The 27,500-nt window shown below is 39.4% G+C and overlaps 1 protein-coding gene across 1 annotated transcript in view; it reads left to right on the top strand.

Annotated features, from left to right (window-relative positions):
• dcc (DCC netrin 1 receptor) overlaps window positions 1-27,500 on the top strand; it is a 220,807-nt gene that overhangs the window by 142,289 nt on the left and 51,018 nt on the right. The window contains exons 8-12 of the mRNA XM_084414580.1: window positions 13,882-14,038; window positions 14,461-14,615; window positions 18,469-18,617; window positions 20,167-20,305; window positions 26,022-26,071. Coding sequence (XP_084270706.1) covers window positions 13,882-14,038; window positions 14,461-14,615; window positions 18,469-18,617; window positions 20,167-20,305; window positions 26,022-26,071 — 650 coding nt within the window. The remainder of the gene's footprint in view (window positions 1-13,881; window positions 14,039-14,460; window positions 14,616-18,468; window positions 18,618-20,166; window positions 20,306-26,021; window positions 26,072-27,500) is intronic.

Here is a 27,500-nt window from a genome sequence, read left to right as displayed (position 1 = left end):
ACCCAAGAATATTCCTGAACTGGAATATAGTTGCTCAGATTCCTCAGAAACGCTGCCAGAAGCTGCTGTCTGGTTGTACATCTTGTTTGCAGAAGGTCAGAACAGCAAAAGGCTGTTCTACTAAGTGCCAAATATGCTTGCCATGAAGGGGTTGAATAATTTTGAGACTGCAGAAGTCATTAAAAGTAAAATTTTTCACTTCAGAGTTTTTCATTGCAAACAGCTGAAAGTCTGTGCATTTTGCCAATAAACCTGATTTGCCATGGGGGTTGAATAATTTGGATTGCAACTGGATATATATTTATATATATACAGGGTTTGAAATTAACACCCTCCAACCCGCCAAATGCGGGTAAAAATCAGCTGGTAACTGTAGATGTGAGAATCATGCTTTCCCCCGATATGGTTGAATCACGGAAGCTACACCAGTTACTTTTGCCAAGAGATTTCTATTTATTATTTGTATACATGTGTCAGACAGAGAGAAACAGGCATAGACGAATCAGGCTGTAGATGAGGTCTTCATTCCAGATTTCTCTATTCCCCATTTCTCTATTCCCTCACCCCATCATGCTCTATTTCTCCTTGAGTACCCGAAGATATTGTTTTTCTATACAATTACTTTCAGTCATTTTACCACTCTCTGTGTTTACTAGAGAATCAACAGGCTTTCTATTTATATCTGTGTGTGTGTGTGTGTGTGTGTGTGTGTGTGTGTGTGTGTGTGTGTGTGTGTGTGTGTGTAGAGGAGGGTATAGATTCCAAAGGAAGGGGCTGCTTCACTTCTCCCTTCTCAAAAGAAAAAGAAAAGTTAAAAACAAAGTTAACCCTTATATTTTCAGTGATCTTTCTTTCTATTTTTTATTTATTTATTTATTTAAACTCAGATCAGTAAATTTTTTTCTTAATAGTGTAACTCAGATCAGTTTCTTTTGATTTCTTTTTTTATAGTTTATCTTAGATGAATTTCTTTGGTTTCTCTTTAAGTTTAACTCAGATCAGTCTCCTCCTCAAATATTGAACAGCTTCATTGTAAACATCATAATGCACACGATTCTAGCTCCTATTTCCATTGATGCACTTCTACCTCCTCGTCTCCTTCTGAAACAAGTCTTCAGTGTGTTGGACATATTTTAGAGATTACTCTGCCCTTTTTACAGTCTCGCCATATTCCAACCAGCTCCCTTTCTGTTCAAGCTAAGTGCTAAATCGCCTTACAGCTAATTCTCCCAATATTTGACTAAATGGTCTTCTTTCTATAAAAGATCCACTTTACCCCAGCATCAATCAAATATTTTTAAAGATCCACTTTTCAGAGAAACTTAAATAAGCCCAATTAAATTGAATTAAATAAAAAAAAAAAATCTTTTTTTTCTTTTTACTATGTCTGACACATATATTTATTGGCAACACAATTGGTACTTTAAATAACACAGTTCTTTTAAGCCGTTTCAGTCAATGTCTCTAATCATCAGGCAGACCTAGAATTATTTTAGAAAGAAATAAGGTCTTACCTGAAATGATTGAGACAAATGCCTGAAGATGTGATCCTGTTCGTGACGCCAAATTGTAGATTTGAAAATCATGCTTTTCCCTATTATTGTTGAATCACGGAAGCTACACCAGATATTTTGCCAAGAGTATTTATTGTTTTCATACATGTATCAGACATACGAGAGAAATGAGAGAAACAGGCGAGAGAAACAGGCATATAAGAATGAGGCTATAGGCGAGGCGGTCTTCATTCCAGATATCTCTGTTCCCCGTTTCTCTATTCCCTCACCCCCTCATGCCAGCTGTAAATGGTTTCTCTGGGTTTCTCACCCCCTCATCTCTATGTTTCTTCTTCGTCTCACTCTGTCATGCCTTTATGATTCTCCTTCCTCTCACCTTGTCATTCCTTTATGTTTCCCTGGGCTGGTACAGTAAGGATTTAGCTTATATACACCACTGAGGGACTTACAACTTCCTTGTAAGGGAGAAAAACATGTTGCTTGTGTTTAAAAATGGAATGTATATGTCATGCATGACACAATCCACTTTCCATATTAAGAAACTATTTCTCAGTGTATACATTTGTGGTACATTTGCATCAGTGGAAACATTCCTTTCCTTGTAAAGAACATACCAACTGAAGAATCATCATTAGCAGATCATCTCTGCTCAGTGAATGTGTTACAAGCAAAATATTGCTCATCCTAGATCTCAACAGCACACATGTACAAACTTACTCTGACTTCACAAAATACATTATGAAATTATTATGAAAACGAATAAAGAAAAATAATTTAAAAAAAATAACATTAAACAGTAAATTTTTAGTCTTCTGTAACGCTGTCAAATCACTAGCCAATTTGACGTGTTATTATGTTTATTCACTTTGCTGGTGAAGTTTATGTAGACAAATCTGCACAGATTTAGCACAAATACTCCTGAGTGATCATGATATATTAAATGCAGCGATCTGCCTTACTTGAACACACACGGCACTACACAACAAATAACAGCGCACTTGTTCATTTGCACAATTCATTTGGTTAACAGAAAAGACAATATTTTCCAACATCCAAAATTTTTTTTATGTTCTTTGTACTGTATTAATCTGTCTACCTAAAACACACGAATAAGCTGAATAAGACTAACATTGAATAACATTGTTTAAATAAGAAATGAATGTATGAAATCCAAATTTTATAATACAGTGCTATGCATAAGTTTAGACACCCATGCTAAAGTTGACTAAAAAGAGGAATAAAAAAATCATCTTTTGGAAATTGAACTTAATGCCTTAATTTAAAAAATTAGGAAAAATCCAACCTTTAAGGACACCAATTTTCTTTGTGAATGAATAATGTATCGTAAATAAATAAATGTTCTTCCTTAAAATACAGGGTGCATAAGTTTGGACACCCCTATGTTAAATTCCCATAGAGGCAGGCAGATTTTTATTTTTAAGTATTTTTTTATTTTATTTTTTAGGATACTATGCATCCTGATAAAGTTCCCTTGGCCTTTGGAATTAAAATAGCCCCACATCATCACATAGCCTTCATCATACCTAGAGATTGGCATGGGGTACTTTCCATAAGATCATCTCTCAATGCAAATCAAACTAGCTATTAGGCTAACTGAAATAAAACCATGCCAATCTCTAGGTATGGTGAAGGCTATGTGATGATGTGGGGCTATTTTAATTCCAAAGGCCAAGGGAACTTTATCAGGATGCATAGTATCCTGGATCCATGAAGTAACTGGCCTTTAAAAATAAAAATCTGCCTGCCTCTATGGGAATTTAACATAGGGGTGTCCAAACTTATGCACCATGTATTTTAAGGAAGAATATTTATGTATTTACGATGCATTATTCATTCACAAAGAAAATTGGTGTCCTTAAAGGTTGGATTTTTCCTAATTTTTTAAATCAAGGCATTAAGTTCAGTTTCCAAAAGATGATTTTTTATTCCTCTTTTTAGTCAACTTTAGTATGGGTGTCTAAACTTATGCATAGCACTGTATATAAAAGCTGTGACGAAGTGAAGCTGGCTCTTTTCTGTTTCTTTCTTTCTTTTTTTTTCTTTTTTTTTGGCTAGTAGAAGTTATGAATGGCTGTGCTGATAACGGTCTGTAGCTGTGTGATATATATATATATATATATATATATATATATATATATATATATATATATATATATATATATATATATATATATATGTGTGTATATGTCAGTATATGTGTGAGTCTCAGCAGCGTCTCGTCTCTTGTTCTCTGTCTCTGTCGGGAAGTGTTTTCCTTGTGTGTCGTGTGACGTGTGTCTCCACTGGGAATGGATGGATCGTCTTTAGGAATGCAAATAGGTTCTGTCTGAGTGACGGGATGAAATCAGTCCCTGTCTCCTGATCCGTCTCTCTCTCTCTCTCTCTCTCTCTCTCTCTCTCTCTCTCTCTCTCTCTCTCTCTCTCTCTCTCTCTCTCTCTCTCTCTCTCTCTCTCTCTCTCTCTCTCTCTCGCTGCAGTCAGAGCTGTAAACACGATGGAGTGTTGCTCAATAATTCATGTGCAATAATAGAAAAGATGCGATTGCTTATTTGTATTTAAACAGGGTTGAGTGCAGATGGAAAAGCGCTAGAGAAGAAAAGAGCGGCTACACGGAACCGACACAGTTTTGCACTTTGCTACAAGATGCCTATTGTGTTTAAATGTCTCATTTGCACATTTATAGTTGATGCACGTGATTCTCCACGTCTGCAGCCTCTTCAGTCCTTCAGCACAAACTCTCTGAGAAAATACTGTTATCAGCAGGAATACGACAGGCTTTACTAACACAGCTTATTTAACGTGTGTGTGTGTGTGTGTCTGTGTGTGTTATCAGCGGGAATCCGGCGGGCTTTACTAACACCGCTTATTTAACCTGTGTGTGTGTGTGTGTGTAGTGCTATAACCAACACTTTAAATGCAAGCGACATTCTCTACTTTGAATTGCAGTGAATTCACAAGCTTATAGATGTGAAAGCGAGACTGCTCAGTGTTGATCGTTCACACAATGAAACATGGACGATGTCTTTCGAAACAAATACAGAGCACAAAACGTCTCAGGTTACGTGTGTAACCCCGGATCCCTGAAAAGGGAACGTCGAGAGGTTGTCAATGACTGATTTCACTGACCGAGATTACATCGTGAAGCATGTGTGAAATCAGTCCAATGGCGTGACTGATTGTCATTAGGGCTGGGGCAAAAAATCGATTCTTAGATGCATCGAGATGCAGACGTGGACGATTCTAAATCGAATCACAAATGTCAAAAATCGATTTTCTAAATGTTAATTGATAACATAATGTTGACGGAACGCAAAGGCGCCTGGACAGTCTGTGGCGTGCAGATGTGCACATTACAGAGACGCAGGATGGTGGAGCGAGAAGTCCGACCGGTGCTGTGACGAATATCGACCCCCGCCAAATTATTACCCCGTAGTTTGTAGTTTGTTGAGGGTTGATTTGTAGGGAAGGACTACACGCCTGCGCACATATATTCAAACGCGCATAGCTATAGACTGAACTCGTAATACGCATGTGCACGCCATCTGCGTTCTCACTGGTCCGCGTTTTTGAAGTTTGCGCAGAGTTTTCTGTGAGAACGGTGTGTGTTAGCGGCCCCTGAGTTAATAACTAATGATCGTGACGGAAGTGAAACAATCAAAACTAACTTTATCTGGACAATAACTTTATTCTAGAGCTGATGTAAAGCAAAAACAATCTCTGTTACTTTAATGTCCTATTATCAATGTAAAGCCGCTTTGGAACAATCTACATTGTTAAAAGCGCTATATAAATGAAGATGACTTGACTATTCGTTTGAGTTTTGCTGCGCGGAACGTTTAGCTCAGAACAGGTTTACTTGTGGGCCGATCTCAATCATGCGACACTGTTATTACACAGCGCTGGGAGATCCAGAGAGAAAGCGTTTGAATTCACAGCAGAATTAATAACATTAATAACACCGCAGCCAGATCTAATTGGGAGAATTCAAATTGCCAAATCACTTCCATTTTGTTTTATTAATAACGTATATCGGAAGCAAATTCATGATGGTGATGTTTCACCTGCTGCTGGTTGAGGAGAGATCCTCACACTCACACACTCGTACAGGGATGATTATGATTATGATCATGATTATGAGTGTGTGTGTCGAGGTCACTGCAGTGTTAACAGTGGTGAGTTTGCCTGAGGGTTTCTCTTTTCTTCCCCTGACGACGAACACGGATTAACGGTGAACGCTTTTGTTTCTCCGTATTTTCCCTGAATCTGCAGTTCCTGTGAATCCATTAGAAACACACGGATGAAGGTGTAACCTCTTTACAACACTGCAAAACGTCACGCTCTTCCTCAGTGTCTCTGTCTCGTTCTCCAGCACAAACATCTAAACATTCTTACATCAAGACACATTTACTGGAGGAGAAGCAAAATGACTTAAAAATGAACTTAATTCAAAGGGAAACAGGATTATTTTTCTGACTCCATTGGCAGATATTAGTTCTTGTTTTAAAATGTCCTGATACTTTACTCTCCCCCACGTCATCCAAGATGTCCATGTCTTTCTTTCTTGACATGAAGGTTTTTGAGGAATCACTATATGGAGAAAAATCCTGGAATGACATGGATGACATGGGGGAGAGTGAAAGTATCTCGACATTTTAAAACAAGAAGAAATATATAATATTAATATATATAATTAAATTATATATTAATAATATAATCTTGTTTCCCTTTGAATTCAGTCATTCTGCTTCTCCAGTAAATGTGTCTTGATTTAAGAATGTTTAGATATTAGTGCTGGAGAACGAGACAGAAACACATGATGTTTTGCAGTGACTCCTGCAGAATCCAGTTATCCCACTTTTCCCATCAGGAACGATGTTTCTGCATCAGCAACACGAGCGCTGGATTTCATCTAAATGGATTTGCCTCAGCAGAGACTCGTGCGCTGTGAATTATTCATGACGCTTCTGACTGACAGACACGAGGCCGACGACCAGCTCTGTGTGTGTGTGTGTGTATGTGAGAGTGTGTGTGTGTGTGCGTGTGCGTGTGCTGTGTGTGCGTGTGCGTGCGCGTGCGTGTGCGTGCGTGTGTGTGCGTGTGCGTGTGTGTGTGTGTGTGTGTGTGTGTGTGTGTGCGAGGCTTGTTTGTCTTCTTCATTGAGCGTTCAGTCGCTGCTCTCCACCATGTTGTTTCCTGTCAGTTTTGACGTAATAAACACAGTTGTGCTTCAGGAGGTTTTCCAGCTCAATCCTCTGACAGAACGACTCCAGGGTTCGGATGCGACGCCACGTTTCCCTCCGTTTACTCGTTCGCCAAAGGTCAAAGGTCTGCACAGACGAATCAGACGAATCAGCCTCAATTCCTCCTGACAGCTTTAGAGACGTGCTTCTGTCAGTCACGAAACACACACTCCGACTCTGACAGATTAAACCGTGATTTCATCATCAGTAGTCGATGGTTTGACGTCAAGGCATTTCACCTGTACAACATTATTTCTCAAAGTTGTAAATGAAACAAAACTTGATGTTCTGTTTTTCAGTACACATATCTACACATTCCCTATGGTGTGTTCATTTGTGACAGAAACATTTGACGTTTTTTTTTTATTTTTATTTTTTTTACTTCATCGGAATGGTACGAAACTTAGTAAAGGTTTTGGCACTTGCCGTGTGAACACACACAATAATCATGGCCATGACTGGAACAGGTTTAATGGTCCTGATAACAATAGTCACACTTGAGCTCCTCGCGGTCAGAAATGACGCATTGGAAATGAATGCGAGACGAGTTTCCTCTAGTGGAAGCGTTTGGTACTGCAGCCGAACAACATCTCACTGAGAGACCAGCTTTGGAGATATCAACCTCACATTTGAACACAACTTGTTTAGATTTATAGCTTTGATTTTCTCACAGTTTAGAGTATAACATATTTTTGAAAATTAAATAGTATTTTTACACATTTTTCATTACAATAAACGTAAAATTCTGTAACTTTTTTCACTTGCAATAATCTGCCAAGTGTCGTGTTTGAAAATAGATCTAGAGTCTGTTGCTCTAAAGCATCTATACTCAAAAGGTGAATAAATGGGTTATAAATACACCATAAATATAATTTAGTACCATAAAATCCCCTAAAAACACCAAATATTAAATAAAGAACATTATCAAACTAAAATATAGTACATTAATTTCATTGAAATAAAAAAAATAATTTCACTCATTTTTGACCGACACACGAAGTGCACATTAAATAAATATAATAGAATAAATATCTGCTAATGGAGTCAGAAACATAATCTTGTATATATATATCATGTTTTGTGTGAAATGTACTAGCAATTTCTGAGTGAAAATTGTTTCTGTCGCTATTTTTAGTCACTGCTATTGAAGGAAATAATGTGAGCTGAAGAGCGAGAGTGTTTTATAATCAGCATTAACGGATGCAGGAGCTGAAGAGACCAGGTCATACGGTTTATGGCTCTTATATTTCATCTTTTCATAAATGAACCTGCGTTTGGAGCTGCGGGAACAATGCAGCGTTTATCAGCAGAGGTCTTTATGTCAGTAAGATGGAAATAAGGCTTTGTGTGAATGAGTTTGTCATGAGACATCAGTCATAGATGTGTTCACGCCTCGCTAAAGCTTTCAATCACACGCTCATCCGATTATCTGCATGCTTGAGCTGGCAAATTATTATTATTGTGTAAATTAGAGACGGGCGTCTTTCTTTCTCTCTGTCTGTCGATCTCTCTGACTGACGTGGAATGGGATCGTCTCATAAGAGTGATGAAAGAGTGTGCAGATGACGAGATTCGTTTGAGGATTGATGGGAGGAATAGATGTAGTGATAGAACAGAAACACTGGGTTGCGCTCACCTGGTTCTACTGAGTTCTAGACAACTAGAAATGAAAGTTTTTCGGCACAAACTTTTATGTTGGCTTGACAAACCCTTGTATTAAAATGTGAAAGTTTTATAAGCTTCCTAACATGTTTTATCATGTTGTTAGCTTGTTTTAGCATGTGTCTAGCATTATTTTACGTAGCAGATTTGAATACATTGCTAGCATAAATTAGCACATTGCTAGAATGTTTTAACATGATTTTGAATGTTGTTAGCAAGGTTTATCACATTGCTAGCATGAATTACCATGTTGCTAGCATGATTTAGCATGTTGCTAGTATGTTGTTTACATGAATTGGCATTTTGCTAACATGTTTTAACACGTTGCTAGCATGTATTAGCGTTTTGTTAACACGAATTAGCATTTTGCTAGCATGAATTAACATGTTGCTAGCATGATTCAACACGTTGCTATCATGAATTAGCTTGTTTGTTAGCATAAATCAACACGTTGCTAGCATGAAATAGCATGTTGCTACTATGTTGTTTGCATGAATTGGCATTTTGCTAACATGTTTGAACACGTTGCTAGCATGTATTAGCATTTTGTTAGCATGAATTAGCATTTTGCTAACATGAATTAACATGTTGCTAGCATGATTCAACACGTTGCTATCATGAATTAGCTTGTTTGCTAGCATAAATCAACACGCTGCTAGCATGAAATAGCATGTTGCTAGCATAAATTAGCATGTTTTAGACATTTTGTTATTGTTGTTGATGTAGCAAATGTCTTTTGTTATTCCCTCATTTTCTGGACCGTATGGATCTGATGAGTCACAATCCCATCAAACCATCAGAGATATTAAACATCATATGAACAGCATCCGTCACGACTGACTGACCAACGCAAGCCTTTGACCCGCGAGCGTGTGTGTGTGTGTGTGTGTGTGTGTGTGAGCGACTGCAATGGCGAGTCGTGTTTTATTTGTCTTCTGTTTTCTGGAGGCGTAGAATGCAGTCCGGTCTGAGATGGAGGAGCATTAGATCCAAACATGTCCTTCAGGATGGATCTCTCTCGCTCTAATGACCGTCTGCCGTTATAAATGGAGTCGCGGATCACCTTTATAAACCCGCGGGCCTGTGTTTGAGGAATACGGTCTCGTCCCAGTGCTTCTGTGCTCATATCCATCAGAGGACGCTTTATATCTGTGGAAACGCTTCAGAAACGCAGCCGGTGTTTCAGCAGGAAGACGAATGTCGGCACAAACACTTGGAGAGAGAATAGATTGTGTTTCAGATTGTGAAATCTGCAGTTTTCAGACTGAACAACGCAAAGATGATCCATCAACATCAAGAGCGCCACCTTCAGTTTCAGAGTCATCAGCGTTTTGCCATTATAAACACAAGCAGGAACACGTTGAAGAAGTCGCTGTGGGATTTATCCAGACGATAAAACGCATCTTTTCAATGCTAATCAGTTTTTGTCCAATGGCGATAAACAAGGAGATGCTATTTTAGAAACGATTTCTGTTTTGGCGATGTGAATCGCGGCTGTAACAACAACGTTCAAAGACATTGATCATCTCATGTACTGATTTTCTGATTTATTTAATGTTAAAATAATTTAAAGTGAGTTTGAATATCATCTGTAGCCGCGACAGTGGATAATTCACCTCAGATCTTGAAAATACAAGAACGTCCAAAATGTGAACAAACACGAGTTCTGTGGCACTGATTGTCACTCAGTATGTATTTTTAATAATGTTGTAATATTTATTGATGTAATATTTATTAATTAAATGTTTCTGATTGGTTTGGTTGCGAGTGAAGGTCGACTCCGCCCACACGCTCTTCTGATTGGCTGTTTTTTGTGATTGATTTGTTTGCGAGAGCCCTTACAGAGAGACTCCGCCCACACACTCTTCTGATTGGCTGTTTTTTGTGATTGATTTGTTTGCGAGAGCCCTTACAGAGAGACTCCGCCCACACACTCTTCTGATTGGCTGTTTTTTGATTGATTGATTGATTGATTTGACATTTAGAAGTAGAAAGACTAAAATAGTATTTTGTTGTAAAATGTACTGTGATAATCTTGGTTTCAAGTGTGTGTGTGTGTGTGTGTGCGTGTGTGTGTGTGTGTGTGTGTGTGTTTAGCAGTGTGTGTGTGTGTGTGTGTGTGTTTAGCAGTGTGTGTGTGTGTGTGTGTGTGTGTGTGTGTGTGTGTGTGTGTGTGTGATGAAGCAGGGCGTGATACAGTGTTTGCATTGTGTTTAGCAGTGTGTGTGTGTGTGTGTGTGTGTGTGTGTGTGTGTGTGTGTGTGTCTCAGCGGGATTCGGGTCATGAAGTTCAGCTGGAAATGGATTCAGTCGAAGCTGCGTTTGACGTTTATCCGATGTTCAGTTTCAGCTCGTAGAGTTTGAGCCGGAGGTCAAGACGAGCTTTGAGCTCTTCAGTCGTACAGTAAACAAACATGTGCTTTATTATGTATTTAGGACGTTGAGCAGAATAATTGTTGACTGTAAACTTACAAATCATCACTAACACGCCACCTACTGGTTACTGGTTTAAACATCAATACTGAGGAAGAGCCTGAAGATGTTCAGTGATGTTGTTGTATAGATGCAGCAGGAGTTCATCTGTGATTATAGAGTTGATCATTCACAGCTTCTGTAATTAATTCAATTCAATTCACGTTTATTTGTATAGAGCTTTTCACAAAACACATCATTTCAAAGCAGCTTTATAGAAATGCTTGAGTCAATATTACAATTTACTGTGATCTGTTATCAGAGGGAACTGTGTAAGTTATGTATTTCAGAAATGTACATATACAAAATCACAGTTAGCGAAAAGTTTATTAATTTAAACAATGTAATAATTTAAAGCAGATACAGTGAGCTCACTGAAGTAATGAATACGTGTTTGTTAACAAATGATCATGGCATTCAGAAAATATAGCATTGGTGCGTGTTGATTGAGAGTTCATCTGAAGTCTGTAAGCAGGTAATCTGACAGTAAAATGCGGCTGTACTATAGTAAACCGTGATCCAGGTGTCCTGATGGTCGCTCCTGCTGACCAGAGTCTCAGTTCTCGCTGTGATGAAAATCCTCTCTGAAAGGCCTGATGTTCTCATTCACCTCAGAGACAGCGTCTTCAGGGAACATTGTCTGCTTAGCTGTAGAAAATCACCGAAGCGCGGGCTCGACCGCAGAGACTGAGACGCCAGGCTCCGGCGATGACGCACGTGATCCGCGTGTCTTTTGTGTGTCGAGGAGCTCCAGCGGATCAGTGTGCTCAGATGAGGCTCATCATGGGCCTGTAACGAGGCACTTATATCAGCCGTGTATGAAGAAGTCTCCATAGAACATGATAACCCAACGTGTGTGTGTGTGTGTGTGTGTGTGTCTGTGTGTGTACCTTAGTTTTGTGCAGTAAGTTTTGTGTGATGGGTAGGTTTAGGGTAAGGAGACAGAATATGACAGAATAGGATAAGGAGACACATACGTGTGTGTGTGTGTGTGTGTGTGTGTGTGTGTGTGTGTGTGTGTGTAACAGTAATTCCCTGGTGATAGTGAGTGTGAATGTGCTGTATGACATTGAGAGAACCTCATCAGAACTGTGAAATCACTATCACACACACACACACACAGAGAGAGACGGATGTCACTCTTGTTCTGACACACATGAGTCTCTCTACAGTCAGAAAACAGATTCACGGCTCCAGACTGCTATTTCATCGCCCTTAACACCTGGAAAGATGCTTTTCTGTTCATTAAATGTGTGTTTTAAGGCCCTGACATTCTGAAAGTTCTTCTTTTTCTCTTCGGGGTAAAAAGAGTTTGAAACAGCTTTGCAGGGATTATACTGTCAGCGAACATCCAGACTCCGCCCACTTTTATATGAATATGTAAATATGTGCTGCGCTCTTTCTTCTCGATAACAAAATAAACACAATAAAAATATGAAAACAGCAGTTGAGAAAGCATCTGATCAGAGAGAAGTGGATCAGCAACTCTGCGATTCAGTCACGTTTATTTAAAGCACTTTATACGGTAGATTGCTTTAAAGCAGCAGCTTCACAGTATTAAACATGAAAAATAGTAGCCGTTTTTCCATATACTTTTGCAGTATTTTCTAAATGTCAGCAAAATTGATAAATTGTGGCATTTCTTTGTTGGTTTGAATGCAGTATTCCCGTAATAATATTCCATTGCAATTTTGCGAAAGATTCCTTTTTCGAATTGCCCGAAAAATCACCAAATTCGAGCGTAAAAACGTTTTTGCGGTATACTGGAGTTTTTTACGAAATTGCACGTTTTCAATTCGCAATTTCAATTTGCGCAGTTTGAAGGGTAATGGAAACGCGGCTACTGTCAGTGTGTAATTCAGTCAGAATTATAGCTTTAGTTTCTACTGTAAAGCAGCTCTTTTTGTGTTTTTACTCGCATCTAACATTGACGGACTGAACAGAAGTAATTTACCTCAAAGAAGGCGGAGCCTCCGAGCCACACCCACCTATTAGATAATCACCACATGGACCAATGGTAGTTCGAAAGTGTTTACCAACCAGAGCTATTTTATTTTAGCCTGACTACGTCAGACTTCGTACTTCCGCTCAATTTCAGTTCGCTTCTGTACTCAGTCTGAGATAGCGACCTATCTTCCCGTTTTCCTCCGGCCTCAAAGCAGCCGGGCCTATCAACGAACAGAGGGCGGGCTGAGAGCCGTGACGTAGACGCTGATTGTACCGTGGATGCGTAGATTTACTTCACATAATCTGCAAAAGTCGTTCACAGCCATGTTCACTCCGGTATTTCGCTCGATGGTTTTGTTTTCGCATCATACATGTGTTTACAGTGGAAGTTAGATGCGGCTGAGCATGCGCATAACACACGCCATAACCAAACGTTACGTGATTGGCTTACGGGTAACCAATGATTTTAAACTTCAGACAGGCGCCCCCCCGCGAGAAAGAAAACGCTTTTCAATTATGCCCTTCCAGACTCTGTCTACGAAGCAAAGTGAAGTAGCAGAGTTTGGTATTACCAGGCTAAATTTATTTGAAATGACGTCACACATCTTGTATATCGACGCCTTTGTTTGCATTCTCTCTCTAATCTCGTAGAACGCTCGCTTTCATCTTTCATCATGTGTAATCGAGTGTGTGTGTGTGTGTGTGTGTGTGTGTGTGTGTTAATTGTCTGTGTTTTACCTGATCTCTGATGCTGTGATCTTCCTTATCGCTCTCTTTTCTTTTCTTCCTGATGTCTTCTGTTTGTTTGTGTTTTCTTTCCTTATCTACTCATTCCATCGGTCACACTCCTCTCGTTCTGTTATGTTCCGCCCCTCCCCTCCCACGCCCCTCCCCTTCCCTCATGCCCCTCCCCCTCTATTCCTCCCCGGCCACAGAGGCCACGCCCCCTGCCCCGCCCCCTCAGCCTTCTCAGCCCCCGTTCCCCCGCACTTCCTCTTTGACTTACTCCTCTCCTCCCCCCCCAGTTACCCCGAGCTCAGGCGTCCTCCCTTCTGCTCCCCGTGACGTGGCCCCCGTCCTCGTGTCCAGTCGATTCGTGCGCCTCGGGTGGCGCCCCCCGGAGGACACGCGCGGGACCATCCTGACGTACGGAGTCTTCTTCTCCGAGGAGGGAATCAACAGGTACGTGTTCGCCAACATGAGTTGTGCTCGTCTTTTCTTGAACTAATGTAGGGTGGGGCTTGATTTTGTCCATTAGGAATTGATGGAATGGTTGTGGTTTGCTATTGTGATGACATATACACTACAAGTCAAAAGTTTTTTTGACTGGTCAAAAAAAATCTAATAAATGCAGCCTTGGTGAGCATTAGAGACTTCTTTTAAAAACATTAAAAAACCTTTGACTGGTGGTGTAGGTGGAGAAGAGTTGCGGTCCCAGCACTGAGCCCTGAGGCACTCCAGTAGCTAGATGTTGTGACTTCACAGAGCAACACAGATTCAACCAATGATGTCAACAAAGTGTTATGGAATATTGTGGGAGTGATCAGGAAACCTGTTTGAAAACTGTTATTGTTTCTCTGAGCGTGTTTGCGTGTGTGCCGCAGGGAGCGATCCATTAACGTGACGGAGGCCGAGAGTCTGCAGCTGACGGTCAGCAATCTCAGACCGGAGGCCACGTACTCCTTCAGAGTTGTCGCCTTCAACGAGCAGGGGCCCGGAGAGAGTTCAGAGGCCATCCGACTGTCCACACAGCCCGAGCGTGAGTCCCAGAGCTGTGTTTACAGCTGATCACTCAAAGTGCACTGTAAAGTTCTTGTGGTGAACACTGCAAACAATTAAGTTCTTCCTCTGTATTTCTGTCTTCTTAAACCAAGACACGGTTTATTTTTCTGACCACATTGGCAGATATTTGTTCTTGTTTTCAGAAAACAATACTTAATATCTTAATTCATTTGTAAATGTCAACAATCCTGTGCAATGTTTGAAATGTCCTCATTTAGTTTCCTCCTAAAGTCACAGTATTTGAGATGGACAACCATATTTACGTAGGCGTGAGTACCATGGTTCTCATGGAGAACACCACAAAAAAGTTCCCTTCAACATTTTTGTCTTCTAAAACCAAGACACATTTACTGGAGAAGCAACGTGATTGAAGTGTATGTGAATGAGTTTAGGCTTAAACAAGAAAATATCTGCCTTAAATAATGTTAGAGGAAAAAAGTACTGTATTGTCTTCATATTGTTCGTCAAAAACACCAGACGCTCTTGATCTGCAGCGAGTGCTGAGCGCTTTCTGTTGACAGTGTTTCAGCTGATGAACACACGCTCAGATCTGACCGATGTGCAAGGATGGTCAAGTGTGTCGTTGCCACTAACTGAGAGGGTTTTCATCAGCAGGAAGACTTTTCCCTCCATTTTTCAAATTGACAGCGCAGCCGCACCGCGCTGTACTGGATAAGCTAACAAAAACACACCGCGTCAGTTACATCATCATGTCTCGCGCACATCTTGACACACCGGTTTTGCATTCGAATGTGCAGGTTTTTTGGGAGTTTTTGTTTTGATGAATATTCGAAATTGAAATTTTTATTTGACAGCCCTAATATCTTAAGTCATTTGTGAATGTCAACAATCCTGTGCAATGTTTGAAATGTCCACATTTAGTTTCCTCCTGAAATCACACAGGCTACATTCATGCGTTCAGTGTTTGAGATTGACAACCGTATTAACTTATAGGTGTGAGTCTCGAAATGTACAAAAATGCAACTTACACTAGTGTCTCGAATGTGCAAAGGGGAGTAAAGCCTATATTCTGTTACCATCAAACCAAAGCAACAGTAACCAAAGAAATATCCAAGATGGCAACATCCGTAAAACTCAAAAGTCTTATCAATTTTGATTTGATAAGAGTCCAATCGAGCCGCGAGTTCATCCGTCAAATGTTCATTAACTGACAGCAGCGTTTTATATCTGTGTGGAGAGCGGAACATTTGAGTTGCGTGTAGAACACAAAACTGACGGGAGGAGGAGAACACTCACACTCTCTCACACACACATACACATACACACACACACTCACACACACACTCACACTCTCTCACACACACACTCACACACACACACACACACACACTCACTCACGCACATACACACACACACACACACACACACACACACACACACACACACACACACACTCCAGCTCTTAACCTTTCTAATGGAGAATGAGTGGCGAGATTGAGCCGTCTGACCTTTTTCCAGCTTCCAGCTCGTCCTCACAAACACCCTGAAAGACTAACACACTTCCAACTCTTTCCTCCGTTGCTGAATTATGAATAGCATTCTAAATGTGGAACTCCTCTGCGTACGCACTCGCTCCTGTCAGACGTGTTTCAGATGGTTATGCGGCAATTAGCCAGTGCAGGTTTATGAGGAGAGGAGTGACGTGTGCTCTCTTCGGCTCGATAAACACACTCTTGCTGCAACATCTGGATCAGTTGCAGAGGTTTGACCGTAATGCTGGAGGAAGAGAGCATTACAATAGTCCAGTCTGGATAGAGAAGGAGAAGTAGTTGTGTAGCTCCGATAGGAAGGACCTGATCCTTCTAATGTTGAATAAGGCAAATCTGCAGGATCTGGATTTGCAGAATTTGCAGAATCTGCAAGTTTAGCTGATCATCAATCAGAACTCCAAGGTTCCTGGCTGTCCTAGATGGAGTTTTGGATGATGAATCTAGCTAAATGGAGAAGTTGTTGTGAAGTGTTGGGATGGCCGATAACTCGAGCAGTTCTGTCTTTTCAGAGGCTGAGATGCGAGCAGCTTTCATTGGATCCTCTGGCTGGATTGAGAGGTAGAGTTGTGTGTCATCAGTGTAACAGTAATGGGAAAAACCATGTTTCTGAATGGCAGATCCTAGTGATGACGTGTAGATGGAGAAGAGAAGTGGTCCCAGCACTGAGCCCTGAGGCACTCCAGTAGCTAGATGATAACAGTGATGGGAAAAACCATGTTTCTAAATGGCAGATCCTAGTGATGACGTGTAGATGGAGAAGAGAAGTGGTCCCAGCACTGAGCCCTGAGGCACTCCAGTAGCTAGATGATAACAGTGATGGGAAAAACCATGTTTCTGAATGGCAGATCCTAGTGATGACGTGTAGATGGAGAAGAGAAGTGGTCCCAGCACTGAGCCCTGAGGCACTCCAGTAGCTAGATGATAACAGTGATGGGAAAAACCATGTTTCTAAATGGCAGATCCTAGTGATGACGTGTAGATGGAGAAGAGAAGCAGTCCCAGCACTGAGCCCTGAGGCACTCCAGTAGCTAGATGATAACAGTGATGGGAAAAACCATGTTTCTAAATGGCAGATCCTAGTGATGACGTGTAGATGGAGAAGAGAAGCGGTCCCAGCACTGAGCCCTGAGGCACTCCAGTAGCTAGATGATAACAGTGATGGGAAAAACCATGTTTCTGAATGGCAGATCCTAGTGATGACGTGTAGATGGAGAAGAGAAGCGGTCCCAGCACTGAGCCCTGAGGCACTCCAGTAGCTAGATGATAACAGTGATGGGAAAAACCATGTTTCTGAATGGCAGATCCTAGTGATGACGTGTAGATGGAGAAGAGAAGCGGACCCAGCACTGAGCCCTGAGGCACTCTGAGACTTACTGAGAGGTCAGACCTGAACCACTGGAGTTCCTGAGATGCCCTTCATCATGAGAGTTGACAGAAGGATCTGATGATTAACTGTGTCAAACGCAGCAGATCCAGCAAGATGAGAACTGAGGATTGGGAAGCTGCTCTTGAGCCTCAGAGCTTCAGTAACCGCAGGGCCGTCTCAGTTGAGTGACGCTTTTAAAACCAGACTGGTTGTTGTCCAGCAGGTTGTTCTGTGTAAGAAAGGCAGAGATTTGGTTGAAAACGACTCACTTAAGTGTCTTAGAAATGAATGGAAGAAGGGATACCAGTCTGTAATTTTCTAAAAGTGCTGGATTTAGAGTTGTTTTCTTAAGCATTGGGGTTATCAGAGCCTCTTAAATGCTGTGGGAAAGATACCAGTGTGAAGAGAGGTGTTGATGATGTGAGTAAGTGTGGGTACAACTGAAGAAGAAAGGGTTTGAAGGATTGTAGGCGATTGGAAAGGATGAGTTTGAAGACTTCTGCCTCTGAGAGAGGAGAGAAGGAGGGGAGAGTGTGTGTGTGTTTGCTGTTAGGATGTGTGTGTCAGTTTGTAGTGTGGAAAATTGGCCGCTGATGGTGGTGGTTTTATTTCTGAAAAATGTGGCTGTCATCAGCTGTTAGGGTTGGTGAAGAAGGAGGAGGGTTAAGAAGAGATGAGAAGGTTTTGAAAAGCGTGCAAGAGTCAGAAGAATTGTTAATTTTGTTGTGTTAGTTTGTCATTTTAACCTTTGCAGAGAAGTGATTGATACAAACCAAGGTTTGTGGGATCTTTCGATTTGCACCACTTTCTTTTAGAGCAATGTGACTAAAACCAATAGAAAAACACTGAAATATAAAGGTTTTTAATGACCTTAATATAAAGTGTTATATACATGTTAAATGTGAAATAATCAGAATGAAGTACATATAAACATGGTGTGTGTGTTTGTGCAGTTCTGGTTCCTGGTCCAGTGGAGAATCTGCAGGCAGAAGCTGTGTCTCCGACGTCCATCGAGGCGTCCTGGGATCCTCCCGCTCACGCCAACGGGCCCATACAGAGCTACCGGCTGCTCTGGACCGAGACCTCCAGCGGCAAAGAGCAGGTGAGACTCCAGCCGAGATCCATACCCTCGGATCTTCACGCTTCAACGTTTTTAGAATGCAAAATCCTTGTAGGACTGAACGAATGTTCATACTTGGGTCCGCTTTTTCCAACTCAATCAAATCTCTTTCAATAACCATAAAGTGAACAGAGAAAGTTTTTATAGGTCACATGTTTTTGATTAATTCAGTATGTCTATAAAATAAAAATAAGGATTTTATTGTGATTATTAATAAATAAAAATAACTGTAAAATAACTTTTACTGTAAAATTACAATACTAATATTTACATCTTAATTTCTTTTTTTTTCAAACCTTAAAACCATAGAGCTTTTAATTTGTCAGGTTGCCGGCAAATAAAAATATATGCGCTGCCGGTTTCAGAATGGACCCACCCACAGCAGCTCAGCATCACGAAGGCCAGTTTCTGCACAATGAAACAACACTCGCGTTTTCTTCAGAAAATGTTAAAATGCAGTTGATTTTATCTTTTGCAAGTAAAATTTTTCTGTTCTGATAATGGCTCAGCAAAGCCGGTGTGATCTCTAAAGCGCTTGTGTCGATCTCAATCGTCTCTTCTGGAGTCTGTCACCATTACAGTGTTTTAAAGAAGAAAGATCAGCAGATCTGTCATGAGCACGGTCAAACTTTCATGAGCTTTAGGGTGAACGACAGTACAGACATGCACTTACCAGCCAATACTACGGTAAGAGCTTGTTCTCTGTAAGTGTTTAACATCAGCTCAATCGACAGACTTCACCGAACCATCTATAGGAATGGATTGGTTTTCAGAACTGAGCTGATAAAGTGCTGCAGATTAATCAGATATTGTTTTTTACATGGCTGGAATAAAGAGCGACATTACGAAGCATCTTACCATCTGTTAAATTACAAGTGTTAAATCCTGCAGTCATGTGTTTAAAAGCTTTAAATTAAAAAAGCTTCAAGTAGCAGTCACTAAGGGTGTACCACAGGGCTCTGTATTAGGTCCACTTTTATTCACTATTTATATAAACAATATGGGTCAAAATGTGTTAAATGCTAATCTTCATTTTTATGCTGATGATACTGTCATATATTGCAGTGCGTCAACTCTTGTACAAGCAATTGAATTTTTGCAAAATGCGTTTATTGAAGTCCAAAACACCCTTATGCAGCTGAAATTAGTTTTAAATGGAGATAAGACCAAACTTATGTTGTTTACTAAATCTAGGACCAGGCCACAAAGCCTCCCTCCGATCGTCACTATGGGGGGAAGTGAAATAGAGGTTGTTAATTCCTATAAATACCTGGGTCTTTTGATTGATGACTCCCTGACTTTTAAATCACATGTGCTCTACCTGGTGAAAAAGCTGAGGATAAAATTGGGTTTTTATTTTCGAAATAAGTTGTGTTTTTCTTTTATTGTAAAAAAATGACTTGTGGCCACAACTTTCTTATCTGTTCTGGACTATGGTGATCTTTTATAGATGCATACTTCTGCACAGAATTTTAAATAAACACTGCAATATTCTTTCTGTCTGACGTGAGCTTGTCTTTCTCTCGATCAGAATGTGGATGTTGTCGGTCAGAGCTACAGAATGGAAGGACTGAAGAAGTTCACTGAATATTCTCTACGAGTGCTGGCGGTGAACCGACACGGTCCCGGCATCTCCGACCAGGACACGCTCATCACCACTCTCTCAGACGGTAAGACACATGTCAACTATAGTGTATAAATATATGAAAAAGTCAAACCAAAGTGACCCATTTCAGAGAGAAAAATAAACGAATAAAAGACTTGCGATAACTAACTGCATAAGTATTCACCCCCCTGAACAAGGACTTAGTTGAAGCACCGTTTGATTTCATTACAACAATCATGCAAATCTCAACTGCTTGATTATTTATATCGTCTCAAAATGTAACTATATTATTGCACAGAGTCAGATTCATTCACTTTCACTACCTCATCCGGATACATGCAGTGCAATCTATGTTTGTACGGTTTATAGCAAATCTCAACTGTGAGATTTTTATATCGGTGAAAAATGTAAACTAAATTATATCTCAGCGATACAGTGTATAAATATAAAAAAGTCAAACCAAATTGACACATTTCAGAGAAAAAATAAATGAATAAAAGACTTGCGATAACTAACTGCGTAAGTGTTCACCCCCCTGAACAAGGACTGTTTGATTTCATTACAGCACATTTATATTTACACTGCAAATCTCAACTGCGTGAGTATTTATATCATGTCTCAGCGATACAGTGTAAATATAAAAAATATAAAAATAAAATGAATAAAAGACTTGCACTAACTAACTGCATAAGTATTCACCCCCCTGAACAAGGACTTAGTTGAAGCACCGTTTGATTTCATTACAACAATCATGCAAATCTCAACTTCTAGATTATATATATCATCTCAAAATGTAACTATATTATTGCATAGAAATAAGACTATTATGCATGAAAATATTAAGATATTATAAACATTAACATCATGATTTTCTGTAAAGCTGCTTTGAAACGATGTGTGTTGGAACTTGACTGGCACTGAAACACATATTATAGTTATCTGCATATTTAATGAAAGCCTAAAATGTTGAGCAGGAATGGATTCATCCGTGTGTCCGTCACGGTGTTCAGAAGATATTTACATAAGCAATGCAGTTAATCAGACACTAATGCCGGCTCTGATGTGGCGTTAGTAGAGGGCCGTCAATCCGTTTCACGCCGCGTCACTCAACTCTGACAGTCTGACATCAGACGTGTGAAATACGCTTGATTTGTTTGCAGCTCGACTGCGTCCGCATCACAAAAACAGCCGGGAAACTTCCCTTCCCAAACACACACGCACGTCCTTCTGTTCAGCAACTGAATATTGCCTATTTGATGGAAGTAATATAATGCCAAATGTTTTTGAAACAGAAAAGCTTGTTGAATTGCACTTCTTGGAAAAAATATGCATTGCATTGACCGTGCTTGCGTGTTTATGGGTTTATGGTCGTATATTTAAGATGTGAATATTTCAATTCAAAACCTTTCACACACATTTTCATTATTAAAAATTCAATAATCCATATTATTAATCTTTCAGATTTCACTTCCAAAAGGTTCATTCTGTTTAAAAATACAACCTATAATATTCGACAGGCATATTCGCTTTCACATCCGGGAACGGCAGGAATATCAGTGGATTACAGATTCATAATCTCCATCTGCTGCACAATTAACATTTTGTAAGTGAAATCTGAAAGGTGAATTTTTAATAATGAAAGGGTTTGAATGGAAATATTCACAGCTTAAATATACGACCATGTTGAATTTCAGCCCATAAACACGCAAGCCCTAGAAAGCACGGTCAATGCAATGCATATTTTTTCCAAGAAGTGCAACTCAACAAGCTTTTCTGTTTCAAAAAGGCTTTATTATTACTATTTATAGTGTTTGTCCTAATGCATTGTGCCATACGTCTGGAGAAGGTTTAATATCGTCTGTCTTCAGTTTGCAGGAATCTGAGCATGTTTGTCTTCTTTTCTCTCTTTAGCCTGAAGGCAAACCGTTTCTCCGCGGCTCAATGCGCTGAATGCTAACGCGCGTTATATTTCCCAGCAGTCCTTCTCATTAGCCGTCTAACATCAGGCTATTGATTTACGTGTTAACCTCAGGATTATGTTTGCAGTAATTCTTAAAGATTCAATCTTATCAGCATCTCCCAGCTTGAACTGTGTGAGTCGAGCCGCTCAATGTCGTTCTGCAGATTCAGATGCGGACAGACATTTATTATATATTACATTATATTATATTGCATTACATTACATTACAGCACATTACATTCTATTACAGTACATTATAGTACATTATTCTATTACAGTAAATACGTTTAAATACATTACATTACTGTTCAAAATGTTGAGGTCAGTAAGAGTTATATGTTTTTGTTTAGAGCTGGGCAAAGATTAATCGCATCTACTATAAAAGTTTGTGTAATAACACATAATATATGTGTGTGTACTGTGTATAATTATTTTGTATATATAAATACACACACATATGCATGGATATATTTAAGAAATATTTGCATGGATATATTGAATATATATTTATACATAATTTATATATAAATAACACCTTTTTATATATATATACATGCATCTGTGTGTGTATTTATATATACAAAATAATGATACACACTACACACACATATATTATGTAAACACTTTTATTGTAGATGCGATTAATTGTTGCCCAGCACTATTTTTTTTTTATTAATATTGATTAAAATTTAATTAAATTGATCAAAAGTGACAGTAAAAACATTTAAAATGTTACAAAAGATTATATTTCAAATAAATGCTGTTCTTTTGCACTTTCCATAAATATATGACGATTTCCACAAACATATGAACTGTTCCAACACTGATAATAATCATAAATGTTTCTTGAGCATCAAATCATCATATTAGAGTGATTTCTGAAGGATCATGTGACACTGAAGACTGGAGTAATGATGCTGAACATTCACAGGAATAAATTACACTTTACTGTATATTCACATAGAAAACAGCTGATTTACATTAGAATAATATTTCTGTATTTTTGATCAGACAAACGCAGCTTTGATGAGCAGAAGAGACAGTGATGCTCAAACCTCATCAGTCCAGCACTGGTTTACGGCGTTATAAACGTGAATCTGGCCCTTTAAGAGAGAAGAGAGAGAGATCTTCTTAACATGCAGCTCAGACCTCCCACTTTCACGATCCCTTCCCATCATGCACTGCTCTCCCGATTCTCTGTCTCTGAATCTGGTCTCATATTGGCGTGATTTTCTCCAGAAGTCTCAGTAATCAGTCCTCAGTTTAACCCGTGTGTGTGTGTGTGTGTGTGTGCGTGCGTGTGTGTGTGTGTGGGTGTGTCTCTTTGCATTACTTCTGTTCGACTCTGAGAGGCTTCGGGTTTATTGTGTGTCAGTTTCCATTAGAGAAGTTTCAAACGAGTCGCTTCTCCATTCCTGCTTAATTAAGAGCCCTTGTGGCACACTAATCAAATTGTGGGACACACACATACACACACACATACACACACACACACACACACACACACACACACACTCACTAACATACACTCACACACACACACACACACTCACACTCACACACACACACACACACACTCACTCACTCACTCGCACACACACACACACACACACACACACACACACACACACACACACACTCACACATTCACTCACTCACTCACACACACACACACACACACACACACACACACACACACACACACACACACACACACTCACACATTCACTCACTCACTCACACACACACACACTCACTCACTGACATACACTCTCACACACAGCAACAAAACAAAAACTTTAACTAAAATTAAAATATATATATTTTTTAAATGTAATTCAAATTATTAACAAGAACTAATGGAAATGACAAAAACACACAGGGCCCTATCTCGCACCCAGCGCAACTGACTTTGTACAGCGACGCATGTCTCATTCCTATTCTCCACCCGACGCACAGCGGACTTTTCCCTCCACAGACGCACGTCGGTAAATTAGGGAATGAACTTGCGCTCCCGGGGGCGGTTCAGGGAAAAGAGGAGGCGTGTTCCGGCGCAAACGTTCCCTGGTGCTATTTTGCAGTTTCAGAAAACAATTCCGCCACAGACCAGGAGAAACCTCGTCTAAAGTCAGTGGCGTGTTGCACATGTTATTCAGATATTTTAAGGGCGCATGCTTGGCCATAATGTAGCGTGTGTCATCTACACACAGACGCAGCAGTTCTCATTTTTAGAAAACCATACATTATTACAAGGAAAAATATTACCACACGAGGGAAATCATTGTGGTGTCCATGAAGATGTGAAGAATAGGCATAAATCTAGCTTACACATTTACCCAAATTATCATACGCCTGTTTAACCGAAGCTAATTTGTGTGTGTTTCTCCATCCCCAATGTCACTTCTCTGTGTTTTACGGCCCTGACGAGAACGCCGGTCTCCTCGGCTGTGAACCGCTCCTGGCAAATCCGCCGTTATAATAGCAATCCGCCATGGAACAAGCACGCCTGCTCTTAAAGGGAATGTGAGATGACGCTCTGATTGGTTTATTTCACGTTACGCCCAAACCACACCTATGAGTAATGAAGCTCTTCAGACCAACACATTTTAGATTTGCGTCGGAGAGTCATTTATCCCGCCGGTATAATAGCAACAGCGCCCGAGATCCGCCCACAAAGTTACTTGCGTTTCAGATCGTTAAAATAGGGCCCAACTACTGAAATGTTCACTACAATTAAAGGAATAGTTCAGAAACGCTGTCCTACACCTGTGTGAACGTCTCTCTCTCCGCTGAACACACACACACACACACACACACACATCGTTTGCTCGTCCTCACGCTGTCCTACACCTGTATGAACGTCTCTCTCTCCGCTGAACACACACACACACACACACACATCGTTTGCTCGTTCTCACGCTGTCCTACACCTGTGTGAACGTCTCTCTCCGCTGAACACACACACACACACACACACACACATCGTTTGCTCGTCCTCACGCTGTCCTACACCTGTATGAACGTCTCTCTCTCCGCTGAACACACACAAGAGGTTTTCAAGTGAACTATTCCTTTAAAATGAAAATAAAACATAATAAAAAATAAAATCTAATTCAAAATATTAACAAAAACTAAAATGCTGGGTTGCTTCAAAACATGTTTGGCTCAACTTTAATTAAGAATTAAAAAGTGTAAACCAGCGTTTGTCCATATTTGACCCAAATAACAAGATAAGAGCGTATGAATGCTGTCCTCCCGTTCCTCTGATAAACTCTGTCAAGTAAATCCGGTTCGCATGGATACGCAGACGCAATAAATAATTCTGTATTATGAATTTTTAAGGCGAGACAAGTTTATTAAGGGTTGTTTTGTAAATAAGGACTACACGCCTGCGCACATATATATTCACACGCGCATATCTATAGAGTGAACTCGTGATGCACATGTGCACATCTGTAATATAACAATCTATATTATTAAAAGTGCTGTATAAATGAAGGAGACTTGACTTGACTGATTGATGAACAACACTAGAGTCGTCTGCTATCTTCAGGCGAATCATCTATTAGTGTGAATGCCTAAGATGACCTCGTGACCTCTTGACCTCTTGACCTCTCGAGAGCCTGAGATACGGGTGTGTTTCTCTGATGGATTGTGTTCCAGATCATCCAGACTCAGATCTGCACTGAAGTGAAATATCTCTGACTAATGATGATTCCTGTGTGTGTGTGTGTGTGTGTGTGTGTGTGTGTGTGTGTGTGTGTGTGTGTGTGTGTGTGTGTGTGTGTGTGTGTGTGTGTGTGTGTGTGTGTGTCCGCAGTGCCCAGCGCTCCGCCGCAGAACATCTCGCTGGAGGTCGTCTACTCACGGGTGAGTGTGTGTGAGAGTTATGCTACTAAACACTGATGAAGGACAGTTTCTGCTTCACAAAGTTGAGTTTAACACACGAGTTATGAAGAATGTTCAGCAGGAGTGCATTATTCAAAACACACATTATTTCCACTCATGAGAAGATTGTGCTGTAAAGGTCAGAGGTCGTGCCTGGAGAGTTCAGGTCAGTTTGAACTGAATCAGTCTGTTTAAAACATGTGATGATGATGAAGATGATGATGATGATGATGATGATGATGATGATGAAGATGATGATGATGATGAAGACACAAGGGCAAAACACACGTGCACTGATTTAATTTCACTTCTGCGCACACACTGGATATTACACGCGTGATCATGTGTTCAATATTATTATATTATATTATATTATATTATATTATATTATATTATATTATATTATATTATATTATATTATATTATATTATATTATATTATATTGCATTATATTGCATTATGTTATATTAAATTATATTATATTATATTGCATTGTTATATTATATTATATTATATTATATTATATTATATTATATTATATTATATTATATTATATTATATTATATTATATTATATTATATTGCATTGTTATATTATATTATATTATATTATATTATATTATATTATATTATATTGCATTGTTATATTATATTATATTATATTATATTATATTATATTATATTGCAGTGTTATAATATAATATAATATAATATAATATAATATAATATAATATAATATAATATAATATAATATTATATTGCATTGTTATATTATATTATATTATATTATATTATATTATATTGCATTGTTATATTATATTATGTTATGTTATGTTATTTTATGTTATATTATATTATATTATATTGTATTATATTATATTATATTATATTATATTTTACTATATTACATTATGATATATTATATTATATCATTACATTGCATTATTTTCTCTTTTTAAAAGTATTTTGTTGTTCTCTGAGGATGTCTCCGTCATGTGCAGCTTTACAGTAGTTATGTCAGTATTATTTATATGTTTTTATAGTATTTATCCACATTCTGAATTGCCATTTAACTTTAGTTTAAGTTTTTGTAATTTTATGTGGTTGTGTCATTCATATTATTTCGTTTCTGTTTCTGTTTACTTCGGTTTTAGTAATTTTCTACTTAAACCGAAGAACTGTTGCCATGGTAACTAACAGAATAAAGGAGTGAACGGTGTGTGTGTGATGGGATGAAGTGTGTGTCCTCATCTCTCTCTCTGTAATGAGCGCGCTTTGTCTGAGCGGCCCGATAACCGATTGTTTATGACAGGAAATTGGTTTCATTGTGCTGTGGTGTGTGTGTGTGTGTGTGTGTGTGTGTGGGTGGGTGTGGCTGTGTGTGGGTGTGTGTGGGTGTGGGTGTGTGTGTG

The sequence above is a fragment of the Rutilus rutilus genome (assembly GCF_951802725.1).
Source record: "Rutilus rutilus genome assembly, chromosome: 7".
Lineage (NCBI taxonomy): Eukaryota > Metazoa > Chordata > Actinopteri > Cypriniformes > Leuciscidae > Rutilus > Rutilus rutilus.
Note: the sequence above shows the minus strand (reverse complement) of the source record. Positions and strands in the feature narration are given on the sequence as shown.